The sequence below is a fragment of the Neoarius graeffei genome, chromosome 25, assembly GCF_027579695.1.
Source record: "Neoarius graeffei isolate fNeoGra1 chromosome 25, fNeoGra1.pri, whole genome shotgun sequence".
NCBI classification, from domain to species: Eukaryota; Metazoa; Chordata; class Actinopteri; order Siluriformes; family Ariidae; genus Neoarius; species Neoarius graeffei.
In genome coordinates, this window is record NC_083593.1 from 28,301,161 (window position 1) to 28,316,073 (window position 14,913).

Genomic DNA, 14,913 nt, shown 5'->3' on the forward strand with positions numbered 1-14,913 from the left:
CACACAAAACGCCTTTTCTTTTCCAGTGAATGGCATTTCTATACCTTGAAAGATAAAAATAAAAAAAACATTAAACATAAAATTTTGACCTGTTTCCACACATGCTGTTAAAATTTGAGGTCGATTGAACAAGAATTGGCAAAGTTATTAGACTGTGAAATTATATAAAATTTTTTTGAAACATCTTGTACTTCGTTACTGTCCACACCAGCACAAATAACATCTCTAGGATGCACCTTTTTAGACATAGGGCTTCTTTATGAAGGGAAAAATTGGGCTTATATTTTGCCAAATTACTTGATACAAAAGTGTAAGGAAAATAGTCAGTAGCTACTTTGTACTGTAACTGAATTGCTCCATTCTGCACAAGAACAGCTTTATTAAAACATTCTTTCATGTCTGTCTCATCCTGAGGTATTTATTGGTGTGTAATGGTCACACATTTTAAACCTGACATTATTAGTGGAAATTTTTCTCAATGCAAGGAAGCATATTAAAATAATTGTCTGTAATCATTGCACATACACTACTGAGGCCTATAAAATATGAGTGAATTAAGTGTATAAATATTAATCCTAATCTAGTAACGAATTTAATCATTTTTACACACAAACCACTGACGTAAGTAAAGCAATGCAAGCTCAAAAACTGAAACTCAAAAAACATATATGTATATAGGCAAAGCTATAAAAGCTTCGTTCTCATGCTGAGTGGATCAGACAGGGCTGATACAGCTCTCTCTCTCTCTCTCTCTCTCTCTCTATACACACACACACACACACACAGGGGCGGATTCAGGAAAATGGGAGGGGAGGGGGGGTGTCAACCCAGTAAGGGCGTGGGGCCGGGGTCCACCAGAGGCTCAGTTTCCAAGACTCGGGATTTCAAGCAGATATTTTTCAGAGCTGCTGCAAAAATCAACATCTCTCACAGACGTATTCAGCTGCTGTCGTAAAAATCAAAGCGAGGCTCACCCCCCCCCCCCCCCCCCCCCCAAACAGCACGTGTCCCATGTACATACACAGCATATAGTAAGTACAGGGCACGGGCGATTGCTCTAAGACAACGAGGGAGGCTCAGCCTCCTCTAAAAATGACGAACATCGAATCATAGAAATATATGTGCTCAACCCAACTACAGTGCGAAATCATTCCGCTATAACTTTCCCCAGTTCGCATAATGTGTGCGTGAGTTTTTCCCCCTCTTGACAGCGCGATGCAGCCCAGCCTCAGTGGACTTCAATGGCATTGGGAGCTATGTGCTTTCAATCTCAAAATGCAAGACGATTATTGGACAAATACTGCGAAAATGCCCACCCATGGAGTCTCACGGACTCCCAGCCTCAGTGGACTTCAACGGCATTTGGGAGCTATGCGCTTTTCAATCTCAAAATGCAAGACGATTATTGGACAAATACTGCGAAAATGCCCGCCTACGGACTCCGAGCCTCACAGTGGGAGGGACATGGCAGTTTCCGTGAGGAGACTGGTGATTGGTGAAAGCGGCCTGATATTTTCTTTGATTGACAGCTCGTTTCACATATAGACAGGCAGCGGTGAATTTCAGTTCAGTCCCATGCGGATTCGCAAGTGCTGTGGTGTATTGTAAGAGATCAGCTTACATTTCGATTTCATTCATTACATACGGTTTCTACCAGCTTTTTTAGTTTGTATATATTTTCATTGTCAAGTTTGCTATCTTAGTTCCAGAAATTTCATTTATTTGAGTGACTGAACTTGAACTTGAGGGGGCTAGTCAGCTAGCAAGAAAGCTGCACATGGATGCCAAGCATTGCTGATTTAATTTTGGCGAAGCCATTTGCCAGTCTTCCTTTCGAGGAAAAAATTAAAATTAAAGAGCAGGGTAGACCAACGCTTCAAATTGACTTGGTGAAAAAGGTAGGGAATAATACTCGTTCCTTTCAGCTCTCCTGGTACGAGAAAGTGAATTGGCTAACAGCAAATAGGCTACTTTAGTAATATGTCATGGATGGACCAAAAATATAGAATCTATTTAAAATGTTTATGCTGAGTATATTATATTGGAATATATATTTATCTGGATATGAATTAAACACAGCTACAATTTTGAAAACATTTTTAAACAAAAACACAGTTGAGAACATTTCACAGACCTGGATTAAAAGTGAAGGGTTATCAAAATTGTCAATAAAACATTTCTCAGTCAAAATAAGTAAAATATAGGGAAAGTGTCATTGAATGCTGAGGTTCCTGACAAAGAGCTGCTTTCAATAATGATCACTTTTTAAACAACATGCCACAATTTTAAAATATAAAATGTTAAAGTATACCCCCCACACACCACCATCATGTATATTGGATAGTAGGCTAATGGGCCAAAAGAACCTGTTATTTCACAGTTTGTGACCCTGCCAACAATCAGCCAGATCAGAGGCAAGAGTATGGGCAAAATTGATGTGTTTTTTCTTTTAAAATCTGGAAATATCGTAACCAACCAGCCTCCCCTGTTTGAAAGACTACCAGCCGCCATTGGTACAGGGATACCCTATTAATGAAAATGAGCAGTAGCCGGGGGTGGCACGGTGGTGTAGTGGTTAGCGCTGTCGCCTCACAGCAAGAAGGTCCGGGTTTGAGCCCCGTGGCCGGCGAGGGCCTTTCTGTGCGGAGTTTGCATGTTCTCCCCGTGTCCGCGTGGGTTTCCTCCGGGTGCTCCGGTTTCCCCCACAGTCCAAAGACATGCAGGTTAGGTTAACTGGTGACTCTAAATTGACTGTAGGTGTGAATGGTTGTCTGTGTCTATGTGTCAGCCCTGTGATGACCTGGTGACTTGTCCAGGGTGTACCCCACCTTTCGCCCGTAGTCAGCTGGGATAGGCTCCAGCTTGCCTGCGACCCTGTAGAACAGGATAAAGCGGCTACAGATAATGAGATGAGATGAGCATTAGCCAGACAGCCAACACGTGTGTACTGCAGTAAGTCTGCTGCAGCATCTTATCATTTTGGCTTGTGAACATGCATGTTAATGATACCATAAACATCAAAGGATGGCTCACATCCTTTACATGTAGTCTACAGTGCAGTCTGGGAATACAGTTTGTTATTACAGTGTGGGAAATAAGGGATTTTAAGCAAACTATCACCAGACAGACAAGCCTGAAATGTTGTCTGTCTGTCTGTCTGTCTGTCCAAATTTCAGCCCGTCTGAATGATGGGCCAAAAGTCCAGAACAATGTGGCCAAGGGTCCGGGGCCTGCGTTAGGGCCCCAGAAGCTGAAGGGCTTTAGATGCCTGGAGATGGCTTCTCAGCTATTTCCAGGCACATTTTTGTGATATTCAAAGGCCAAATTGCACTGGACATTAGTTGCTAATTATAATATAATTTCCAAGAAAATGTCAGAAGATTCAAGAAAAACATGCTTAAAGTTATACCCAAGAAAACAGTAGCACACGCAGGTCAGTTCCATGTCTAGAAAAAAGTATGGGGGGCAAGGATGTTCCAGTTGGTTACAACTTACTGGTACTCAAAAAAAGGTACTATAATAACACTCATGAAGCATTATGTCAACAATGACTATTTTTATACAGTATTCATAAATAAGTCTAGAAGAAATGTAGTAATTAATAATACAACTATTCTTACATAATAGAATTAAAATTTTGAGGATGAGATTCCAAGCAACTTTGTAACAAAATGACTTCTAAAATGACTCAAAACGAGACATGGTATATCATTTGGCATTCAGACTAAAATCTGCTGGACTAGAACTTAGAAGAAAACACTGTGAAAGAGAACCCAATCAAAACCGAAAGCGTGAAAGTGATTATCATGCTGTTACCATGTGAATAGTCTTTTATGAATGTGTAAGTGGGAGCTCAGTGCTCCGACTCCGGTGTGATTGAGTAAGATGACAAGTTTTATGTTTCATCTCATTTAGGTAATTTAAAAAATATATTATTTGGCAGTGGGTACATACAGTAGGAAAGTGTAAAGTATAAAGTTTCTGTCAATATGTTTATCATGTTTGTATGATAAAAACTCGCGAAGATATTTATCTAAATACATGACCTACTCATTCTAAACCTGTTGAGCTTCGCTGGAGAAGCTCTCGACCACAGAGGGTTAAAATATGATGGAAAAACACTTTGTCAGGGTCCAAAACCTGTAGTAGTCAGCTGATAACAGCGTTGTGTGTTGTCATGCCAAAATGCACTCCTACTTGCTGATGAGAGGCGACTTATCATTCATCAAGAGCGTCCGCGATCGGCCAATCACAGGCCATGTTACAACATAATGTATACAGGCTTTCCACCAAGATGGCACCACGGATGGCTGCCTCGGTACTTCGCTCATGAAAGCTAAGTGGAACCAGAGTCAGATTCCTCGTGTGTGTTCACATACCTGGCAATTAAAAAAAAAAAGTGTTTCTGATGTATTCACCCAGTGTAGCATTTGGAAGAAAATTAGAAGTAGATTAAACCCATATCTTTACAATTTTTCATGGGCCATCCGGCCCGATGCTTTTGAAATACAGACGGACAAATGCAAAAATTACCGGTCAGTGTCCACCGGTCCGGCCTTATTTCCCACACTGTTATTATGTCGATGCATTAAGTTCCCGTGCCGTGTTAAAATCCAACAGGACTCACCCAGCTTGCTTTTCACTGCATTCGTGTCATGATCAAAAAAAACCTAAGCTAGGACCTACTATTAGATATAAGTTTATACCATAAACTCTTCAGCTCAATCCCACATAACGATTTATTGTGTTTATTATTTTTTAAACTTATTAATTAAATAAAAAGTGGCGGGCACATCTCGGTATCTGCAATACTAAAACAATTTTTTTTTTTTTTTGAGATGGAGGGCGCCAGGTGCGCCCCCCCAATCCACGCCTATATATAATATGTATACACACACATATATATATATATATATATATATATATATATATATATATATGAGAGAGAGAGTGCCTGCATAGTGGATATTGGGGTTTGGAGTGAAGCCAGTCATGTGTTATAAAAAGTGGCGGGCACATCTCGGTATCTGCAATACTAAAACAATTTTTTTTTTTTTTTTTTTTTTTTTTGAGATGGAGGGCGCCAGGTGCGCCCCCCCCAATCCACGCCTATATATAATATGTATACACACACACACATATATATATATATATATATATATATATATATATATATATATATATATATATATATGAGAGAGAGAGTGCCTGCATAGTGGATATTGGGGTTTGGAGTGAAGACAGTCATGTGTTATTTTGGACCAAGTCCAGTGCAATATCAAAAAACCTCTCCTCTTCATAAAGTCTATCCTCTCGCAGTCCTTGCTAGCTCAGGGGCATGGGCTGTGAGGAAACATGCAGGCCAAAATAGTGATTGAAGAGAGGGCAGGAATGGAGAGATAGCATGGCTTAAATTAAATGGATAGAAGAGGTGCAGCTGAAGAATCTGATAAATAGCAATCGAATTGAAATGTTGATTGAGAGCCTGGGTGATGGCATCAGCCCTGAAGATGCGTTTAGGCAGATCGAAGGGGTTTCAGTTAGTCATATTAATATTGTTTTGTGTGTGTGTGTGTGTGTGGGGGGGGATATCTGCAGTTACTGTGTGCCTATCTGCAAAATGTATTGGGTTTTCTGCGCATTCGGCATTTGTGCTTATGCAAGCATTCAGGATGTTTGTGCCGAGGAAGTAAACAGTCCCTATTTGTTACGTTGCAAAGAGGAACTATTTAATTCATGTATGAGTGAATCATGGGGCCAGGAATAAAGAAAAAGCAAAAGGAGGGAGAGTGGAAAAGAATGTTCCACCCCAAGAAAAGGACCAGCTACATAATCAGTCACACAAATGTGAATGTCATCAGAATGTGCAGGACTGAGGTAAATATAAACATTGTGTAGAACAGTAAGGCAGAATAAATGAATAAATAATGACACGATGAGACATACTGTTGTAGGACTGACTGGCTGGTGTGAACCTGTATGTGGTTCTTTCCCAAACTGTTGCCACAAAGCTGGAAGCGCACAGTTTCTAGAATGTCTTTGTATGCTATAGCATTACAATTTCCCTTCATTGGGCCCAAACATGTTCCAGCATGAAAATGACCTTGTGCACAAAGTGAGCTCCATGCAGACATTGTTTACCAAGGCTTGTTGAGGAAGAACTCCTCTGCACAGAGCCCTGACCTGAACTCCACTGAACACCTTAGGGATGAACTGGAATGCAGACTTCCTCACCCAACATCATTGCCTGACCTCACTAATGCTCTTAATGCTGAATGGACAAATCTCGACAGCCACACTGCAAATTGTATTAGAAAGCCTTCCCAGAACAATGGAAGTTATTTTTAAAGCAAGAGTGGACAAATCTGGAATGGGATTTCCAGAAAGTACATATGGGTGTGATGGTCAAGTGTCCACATACTTTTGGATATATAGTGTGCCACAGTAACTTGTCAATAATTACATATATTAAAATTAATTACAGAACTATACACCTTTTTATTAGATGGTACACTTAATTTTGTCCAATGTCTGTCTGGGAAACAAGTTATCACTTACATTACAACAGCTTGTCTACAAACAGTTGTTCCTTCACCAGTCTCTCTTACTTGCTTCCTCTTCAGCAAAATATGCAGCTTGTCGTTACTGATGAACTGGAAAGTGCAATATATATATATATATATATCATCTCATTATCTCTAGCCGCTTTATCCTTCTACAGGGTCGCAGGCAAGCTGGAGCCTATCCCAGCTGACTACGGGCGAAAGGTGGGGTACACCCTGGACAAGTCGCCAGGTCATCACAGGGCTGACACATAGACACAGACAACCATTCACACTCACACCTACGGTCAATTTAGAGTCACCAGTTAACCTAACCTGCATGTCTTTGGACTGTGGAGGAAACCGGAGCACCCGGAGGAAACCCACGCGGACACGGTGAGAACATGCAAACTCCACACAGAAAGGCCCTCGCCGGCCCCAGGGCTCGAACCCAGGACCTTCTTGCTGTGAGGCGACAGCGCTAACCACTACACCACCGTGCCGCCATATATATATATATATATATATATATATATTAAAAAAAAAAATTATCTCTAGCCGCTTTATCCTGTTCTACAGGGTCGCAGGCAAGCTGGAGCCCATCCCAGCTGACTACGGGCGAAGGGCGGGGTACACCCTGGACAAGTCGCCAGGTCATCACAGGGATATATATATATATATATATATATATATATATATATATATACTCCATTATTTGGCTTTGACCATTTAGCGCGGCAACTGGGAACCAGCTGTTACTTTAGAAGTGATAACATTAGAACAATCACATTAAAATAAACCTGTGATTTGAATTACAGTTGTCACTACTGTCAGAGCTGCTATTATAGACAATTTATCAACACCAGCTGACCAATCAGATCAGATAATTGAAAAACTTTGTGCTGTGCTACAGTATTTTATTTGATTGCATAATGGAGTCACTGAATTAAGACAAATTAAAAGCAATGGATTCAGAGATTGATTAGCTGTTATACATTAAACATAAATGTTTCAGAGAATTATGCTACATCAAGACTAATACACTTTAGTTTTAAAACACATCACTTTTACATTTATGCCTGGCTTCCACACCACTCCAAAATATTTGAGCTCCCAAAATGGAGACTTTTGGAAATGTTTCTGGGCTCATTTTAGTTTGAAAACTCCTGGGTAACATTTTACTGTTGACGGGCAAAAACAGAGATGTATGGAAACGATGACACAGACACCCACGTTCGCTTCCGGATTGGGTCTCATCAGTCATGATGTATCTTTCCCTGATTCGTCATGCTCCTATCATGTGACCCTTTTCCAGAAGAAAACAAATGGCATCAGGTGTTTATAAAGGCACACACATTCCCAGTATATGTAAATGGCCATGTGATATGCATTTTCTGGTGTGTTAGTATGGATGGAGATTAGTTTTTCTGATACGGAGCTAAAATGCTCATCTGGATGGACATTGTTTTCATTTTAAAACACCATTTTAAGAAGACAAGAAGCCTTTATTTATCACACATACACTGAAACAGACTTAAGCACAGTGAAATTCCTCCCCTGCATTTAACCCCTCTGAAATAGTAAACACACACATGCACACACAAGTGAGTAATGATCACACACACACTCATACCCAGAGCAGTGGGCAGCTATGCTGCAGCGCCCAAGGAGCAGTTAGGGATTAGGTGCCTTGCTCAAGGGCACTTCAGCCATGATACAGAGGGAGGGGAAAGTGCTTTAGCGTGGTGTAGTGGTTAACACTGTTGCCTCACAGCAAGAAGGTTCTGGGTTTGAGCCCAGCAGCTGACGGGGGCCTTTCTGTGCTGAGTTTGCATGTTCTCCCTGTGTCTGCGTGGGTTTCCTCTGGGTGCTCTGGTTTCCCCCACAGTTCAAAGAAATGTGGTTAGGTTAACATGGGGCAGCTTGAGCAAGGGCACCTAACCCCCAACTGCTCCCTGTGTGTGTTCACTGCTTCAGATGGGTTAAATGCAGAAGTTAAATTTCATTGTGTGCTTAAGTCTATACTTGAGTGTATGTGTGACAAAGGCTTATTGGCTTGGCTGTTCATTCACGCAACACCCCTCACGTTTCTTGCCAGTCCCAGGAATTAAACCGGTAACCCTTTAGGCCCAAGGCTGCTTCTCTAACCTTCAGGCCATGACTGCCCCCAATCTTAATACTAAAATGTATTAATGTGGATGTAGCCTTAGACCAAATTTTCATTCACTAAATAATAACTGAAATGTGTATTAGGACAATCAGAAAGACGTTCAGAGTTGTTAGTGGAGTTTGCACTTGCTCATCCATACTCACTGATGAAACTGTATTTTTATACTCCTATAATACAAGCTACTATAATATTTATTTATTTATTTATAATAATGATTTCTATTTATATTTATGTGCATTCCTTTTTAGGGAGTTGTTAAAACATTTTTAAATTCCTTATTTCATTTTCTACATTGAGTTCCTCTTGTTATTTTGATTTAAACATTCACCCCAATAAAGCATGAGTTGAACTTGACCCTCTGACTCTCTCTATCTCTGTGCCTCTCTGTCGTGCAGTTTTGCGAGATGATTTCCGGCAGACCCCCAGTGATGTGGTTGTAGCAGCAGGAGAGCCAGCTGTGATGGAGTGTATTCCTCCACGTGGTCACCCTGAGCCCACCATCTCCTGGAAAAGGAACAATGTAAAAGTCAATGACAAAGATGAAAGGATCACTGTAAGTCTGCTTTTCTAGCATCTTATACCTGCCTTTTAATTCTGTCCCTCCTCAGCAGCCCTTTCATCCACTTGTTCCATGATAATCCACTTTATCTAAATGGCCTTTGGCAGCACATTTCAAATGCATTAATGTTAGCTCGCTCAGATTTGCATAAAGAGTTGCATTAGTCTTAATACAGGCATAATAAACTTGCTCTGTTGACAGCAGTACACAGTGCTTGCATGAACATAGGACACTGGTACTAAGGAAATTTTGTATGTGCACTTATTTACATCTGTGCACAGGAAATAAATGAAGGGCTTCACAGTGTTATCATTTGTTGATCCTTTTGCAACATTTAACAGTTATTCCATGAAATTGAGTTGTACATGAGCTGATAGCCGACGAGGAGCATAGTGGGGCGAATTCGCTATAAGCCATGTACGAAGAGACTGAGTGGAATAACTGTTTTATTCTATTCACATTCACTGGATTTTGAGAAACATCTATCCATCCACCCATAATCCATAACTGCTTATCCTGTGCAGGGTCGCGGGTAAGCTGGAGCCTATCCCAGCTGAATATGGGCGAGAGGCAGGGTACACCCTGGACAAGTCGCCAGGTCATCGCAGGCCTGACACATAGAGACAAACAACCATTCACATTCACACCTATGGTCAATTTAGAGCCACCAATTAGCCTAACCTGCATGTCTTTGGACTGTGGGGGAAACCAGAGCACCCGGAGGAAACCCAGGCAGACATGGGGAGAACATGCAAACTCTACACAGAAAGGCCCCTGTCAGCCACTGGGCTTGAACCCAGAACCTTCTTGCTGTGAGGTGACAGTGCTAACCACTATACCACCGTGCCACCCATTTTGAGAAACAGAGCATTTTTATTTTTTGCAAATTCGATAAATAAAAACTTGATACAAAATGTCCAATAAAATCATTTCTGCTTAGAATGTAAACAAACTGGCGAAATGGCATTAGCAATTTGTGAAAAATTATTAATAATAATTCTTGAAAAATAAACATTAAAAAACCTTTCGACAATCAAATACTTTTATTCCGTATTTTGTTGCTTTTTCGGGGGGGTCGAGTAGAGTTTTTATTTCATCCTCAGTTCATTCAGCAACATGCTCTGCCATTTTGTTTTTCTCTACTCACAGTATATGAGCTGATAGCCTGGTAGTAGAGTAGCCAGTCAGAGTGTGCAATTGCTTATATCCAATGAATATGGATAGAATAATGTCCATTATGTAATTACTGATATCAAAGAATGCTATGAGACTATAAAATGAGCTCAAACAAAACTATTTAGATATTTGCAACCTCAGTGTGATGCAGTTTGAGGAGTTGAGTAGTCAAATTTTGCAAACTGTTGATCGCTCAGCAGAACTGATCAGTGCTTTCTGTTGCATGTTATACAGATCCGAGGAGGCAAACTGATGATCTCGAACACACGCAAGAGCGATGCAGGGATGTATGTGTGTGTAGGAACCAACATGGTAGGAGAAAAGGACAGCGATCCAGCTGAACTAGTAGTGTTTGGTAAGTCTCTCTCTCTCTAAAGCACTCACTATTTCTGTCTGTCCAGTGTATTTATTATTGTCGGGGTAAATGTAATAAAGAACCAATTTTCAATATCATTATTTGTGATCCAGAGAGGCCCATGTTTGTGCGGAGGCCGATCAATCAGGTGGTCCTGGCTGATGACACTGTGGACTTTCAGTGTGAGGTTCAGGGAGATCCAGCCCCCACTATCCGCTGGAGAAGGGAGGAGGGGGAGCTGCCCCGTGGCAGGTTAGATATCCTCGTACGCACACATACAGAAACATTACAATTACTTTTTTCTCCCTTTTCTTTACCACTAGAGAGACATCAAGCGCTGGAACCAGATTCCTTGTCAGCATACTTGGCAAATAAGCATGATTCTGACAAAGTGTATTTCCACCAAAAAACAAAAAATCCTGCTGCTTTAACTGGTGCTGATGTTGATTCAAGGAACCACCAAACATTTTCGCACAGCTATCCCTTTTCAACCAACAGGGAATGGGTTCTTGAACCGGTTCTATTCAGGATTCTTTGAACTTTGGTGCCAGCTTGTGAACCCGCCTGTGTTTTCACCAGTTTTGAGCACAAACGTTGTAATCAAGGATGTGTCATGAACAGAGGGTGTTGCACAGTGCACAATGGGAGTAAACAGTAGTAGCAAGATGGAGGAGCGCATTGATTACCTGTTAGGTTTAGTTCTGTTATTGCAGATATTTGTTTTTGGTCCATTTTTTTCTCAAGATGTATCCTTTTCCATTGTGTTCTCCATTGCTGCGCTCTGCTTCCTCTCCCTCTCCAAACTAATGACACACCCACTGATTGGTTCACACTTGAAAAACCTGCTATAATTTGATTCCAGCTGTTAACCAACTTTTCAGGTTCTGAACCAATTTTTTTTTTTGGTCGAAATGCTCCAAACAGTCCAAAATTTTGTGTGTGAACAAGACCAGAACCTGTTCCCTGTAGGTGGAAAAGGGGTAAGCTTGGCACAGTTTCAGCAGCTAAGCTACTGTTTAGATTAGACTTGGATTTAACACACAGCATCACAAGAATAAATAACAAGCATGGAGGATTTTACAGGATGTGTGAACCCTGTGCTCTTTTATAAACACCTGACTTTCCTGAGTTTCTGTGACGGAGATGATATCTGAAGTGATTTTTTTAAACACAAATAATAAAAAAGGACTGTACCGTAACACTTTATTTTTAACTCAAAATATATTGTCTTGCACTTTAATAAAGCACAGAAACACACTTGGATAATGAATAAGTAAAGATGAAAACAAGACTGGGTGTGATGTATCTCGACACAAAGTTTACATCCAAAAGTTGAGTATTTTACTATAACAGGACATCCAGAGGTGTTTTCTTGCACTTATACAAATTTGCCAATGATAACATTACAGTTCCCGTTGTCACTCATGTTATAGCAGTTATAATAAACAGTTGGAAAATGTTCAGACTGTTACAAAGCACTGACACTGGACACTCCTTCCTTAAAAGTGAAATAAACTTCTCCTTATGGAAAGTTCCACCATATCAGTGATGTTTTTGTTTGTTATATAGCAACACATTTTTTACCTTCGCCAACTTTTTTGGAGGAGGTTATGTTTTCACCTCCATTTGTTTGTTTGACTGTTCCCAATGGAATTCAAGTAGTAGTGAACGGATTTTGATGAAATTTTGAGGAAAGGTTGGCCATGGGCCAAAGAGCAGTTGATTAGATTTTGATGCAAATCTGAATGTGTGGTTTGGCACAGGTATGCACTCTACCAAGTGTCATTCTATTCTATTCTATTCTATTCTATTCTATTCTATTCTATTCTATTCTATTCTATTCTGTTTATTATTCCATTTAGAAGAAGTATTGGCCATACAGTTCCTTCTGAATGAGTTGTTACTATAGAAACAATAACATATTAGAATGAATGCAATAACAAAGTCTGTACTGAATTGGGGGGAAAAAAGGCTTTTTTTTTTTGCACCCTCTCCTTGGAACCAATTACAACTTGACCTAAAAACTGAAGGAATTTGTCTCATTATATGTATTTAAAGTGAAATGATTTGTAGACAGAAACATCCAGCTGTAGATGTTTTGCCTGACTTTTTGGTATACTGATTTTTAATGAACTTTTGCTGATTACTTTTAAATTATCTCTTCATTGTGTAACTTATTTTGTAAATTACTTAATGTTGTGTGTATGGATGCATGTATTAACTCTGTGCTTTGTAAATTGTGCTGTTGGCTGTCTTGGCCAGGACGCTCTTGTCAAAGAGATTTTTAATCTCAACAAGTCTTTACTGGTTAAATAAAGGTTAAATAAATGAATAAAAATAAATAAACCTGTAATTTGAAAGACAGTCAGCACTGTTGTCAGAGCTGCTGCTATAGAAAATAAACCAACACCTTCTGACCAGTCAGATTCAGAAATTCAAATGTTCCTTGGTATAGTAATAATAATTCATTATTCAGTATTTATGCATGCACCACCTTCACAGTTAAAGTTATTTTTACTCGGATTTTATGCAAGTTAGAAAGAAAAGATGTGGTGGATAAACTTTAAAGAGACATACACAGTCCTTTACTAGCCTTTACTCTCAGTCTGGAATATACTATGATAATTGAATAGATCATTCCAATGACTATATGTGGGTGTGTTTTATATATTTTATTTATTCAGATTTGAGATCCGGAGTGATAACAGTCTGCGGTTGACGCAGGTGAGAGCAGAGGATGAAGGAACGTACACGTGTGTGTCTGAAAACAGTGTTGGCAAAACAGAGGCATCAGGAGCACTGCAGGTTCATGGTAAGCTCAGACTCTTGCACACACATGCATGATGCTTAGTATATACTATACACAGTATATGCTCCCACACATGCTAATGCATGCTAGCTTGAGTGTAATATGACCATTTCGTCAACACTTTATTTCATTTTTAATCCAATGAGTTGCAGCACAAGTGCACTTGCTTCCCTCACAGTGTGCTCATTAAAAAGGGCAACTCGCTAAAGCAACGCTCATTTATTTAGGGATGCCAGACACAATTAAAGTAGCTCTGTTCAGCTGGAGGCGCATCTTGCTCCATGAAACATGACTGTCGATTTGAGTATGTTGTTTCATTAAAAAAATCTGCACACAGAAATGTTAAGGTGCAGCAACACCAGACTTTTGGCTGAGTTCATCTGTCAGCAGTTCTAGCATGCTACAGTGGTGCTTGAAAGTTTGTGAACCCTTTAGAATTTTCTATATTTCTGCATAAATATGACCTAAAACAACATCAGATTTTCACAAGTCCTAAAAGTAGATAAAGAGAACCCAGTTAAACAAATTAGGCAAAAATATTATACTAGGTCATTTATTTATTGAGGAAAATGATCCAATATTACATATTTGTGAGTTGCAAAAGTATGTGAATCTCTAGGATTAGCAGTTAATTTGAAGGTGAAATTAGAGTCAGGTGTTTTCAATCAATGGGATGACAATCAGGTGTGAGTGGGCACCCTGTTTTATTTAAAGAACAGGGCTCTATCAAAGTCTGATCTTCACAACACATGTTTGTGGAAGTGTATCATGGCACAAACAAAGGAGATTTCTGAGGACCTCAGAAAAAGCGTTGTTGATGCTCATCAGGCTGGAAAAGGTTACAAAACTATCTCTAAAGAGTTTGGACTCCACCAATCCACAGTCAGACAGATTGTGTACAAATGGAGGAAATTCAAGACCATTGTTACCCTTCCCAGGAGTGGTCAACCAAAAAAGATCACTCCAAGAGCAAGGCGTATAATAGTCGGCGAGGTCACAAAGGACCCCAGGGTAACTTCTAAGCAACTGAAGGCCTCTCTCACATTGGCTAATGTTAATGTTCATGAGTCCACCATCAGGAGAACACTGAACAAGAATGGTGTGCATGGCAGGGTTGCAAGGAGAAAGCCACTGCTCTCCAAAAAGAACATTGCTGCTCATCTGCAGTTTGCTAAAGATCACGTGGACAAGCCATTGGAAAACTGTTTTGTGGAGGGATGAGACCAAAATAGATTTTTTTGGTTTAAATGAGAAGTGTTGTGTTTGGAGAAAGGAAAACCCTGCATTCCAGCATAAGAACCT

General features: G+C 40.1%; 1 protein-coding gene across 1 annotated transcript in view; it reads left to right on the forward strand.

Moving 5' to 3' along the window:
* robo3 (roundabout, axon guidance receptor, homolog 3 (Drosophila)) overlaps positions 1 to 14,913 on the forward strand; it is a 295,525-nt gene that overhangs the window by 97,022 nt on the left and 183,590 nt on the right. Inside the window, exons 3-6 of the mRNA XM_060908923.1 lie at positions 9,108 to 9,265; positions 10,682 to 10,802; positions 10,916 to 11,054; positions 13,487 to 13,614. Of these exons, the coding sequence (XP_060764906.1) occupies positions 9,108 to 9,265; positions 10,682 to 10,802; positions 10,916 to 11,054; positions 13,487 to 13,614 (546 nt within the window). The remainder of the gene's footprint in view (positions 1 to 9,107; positions 9,266 to 10,681; positions 10,803 to 10,915; positions 11,055 to 13,486; positions 13,615 to 14,913) is intronic.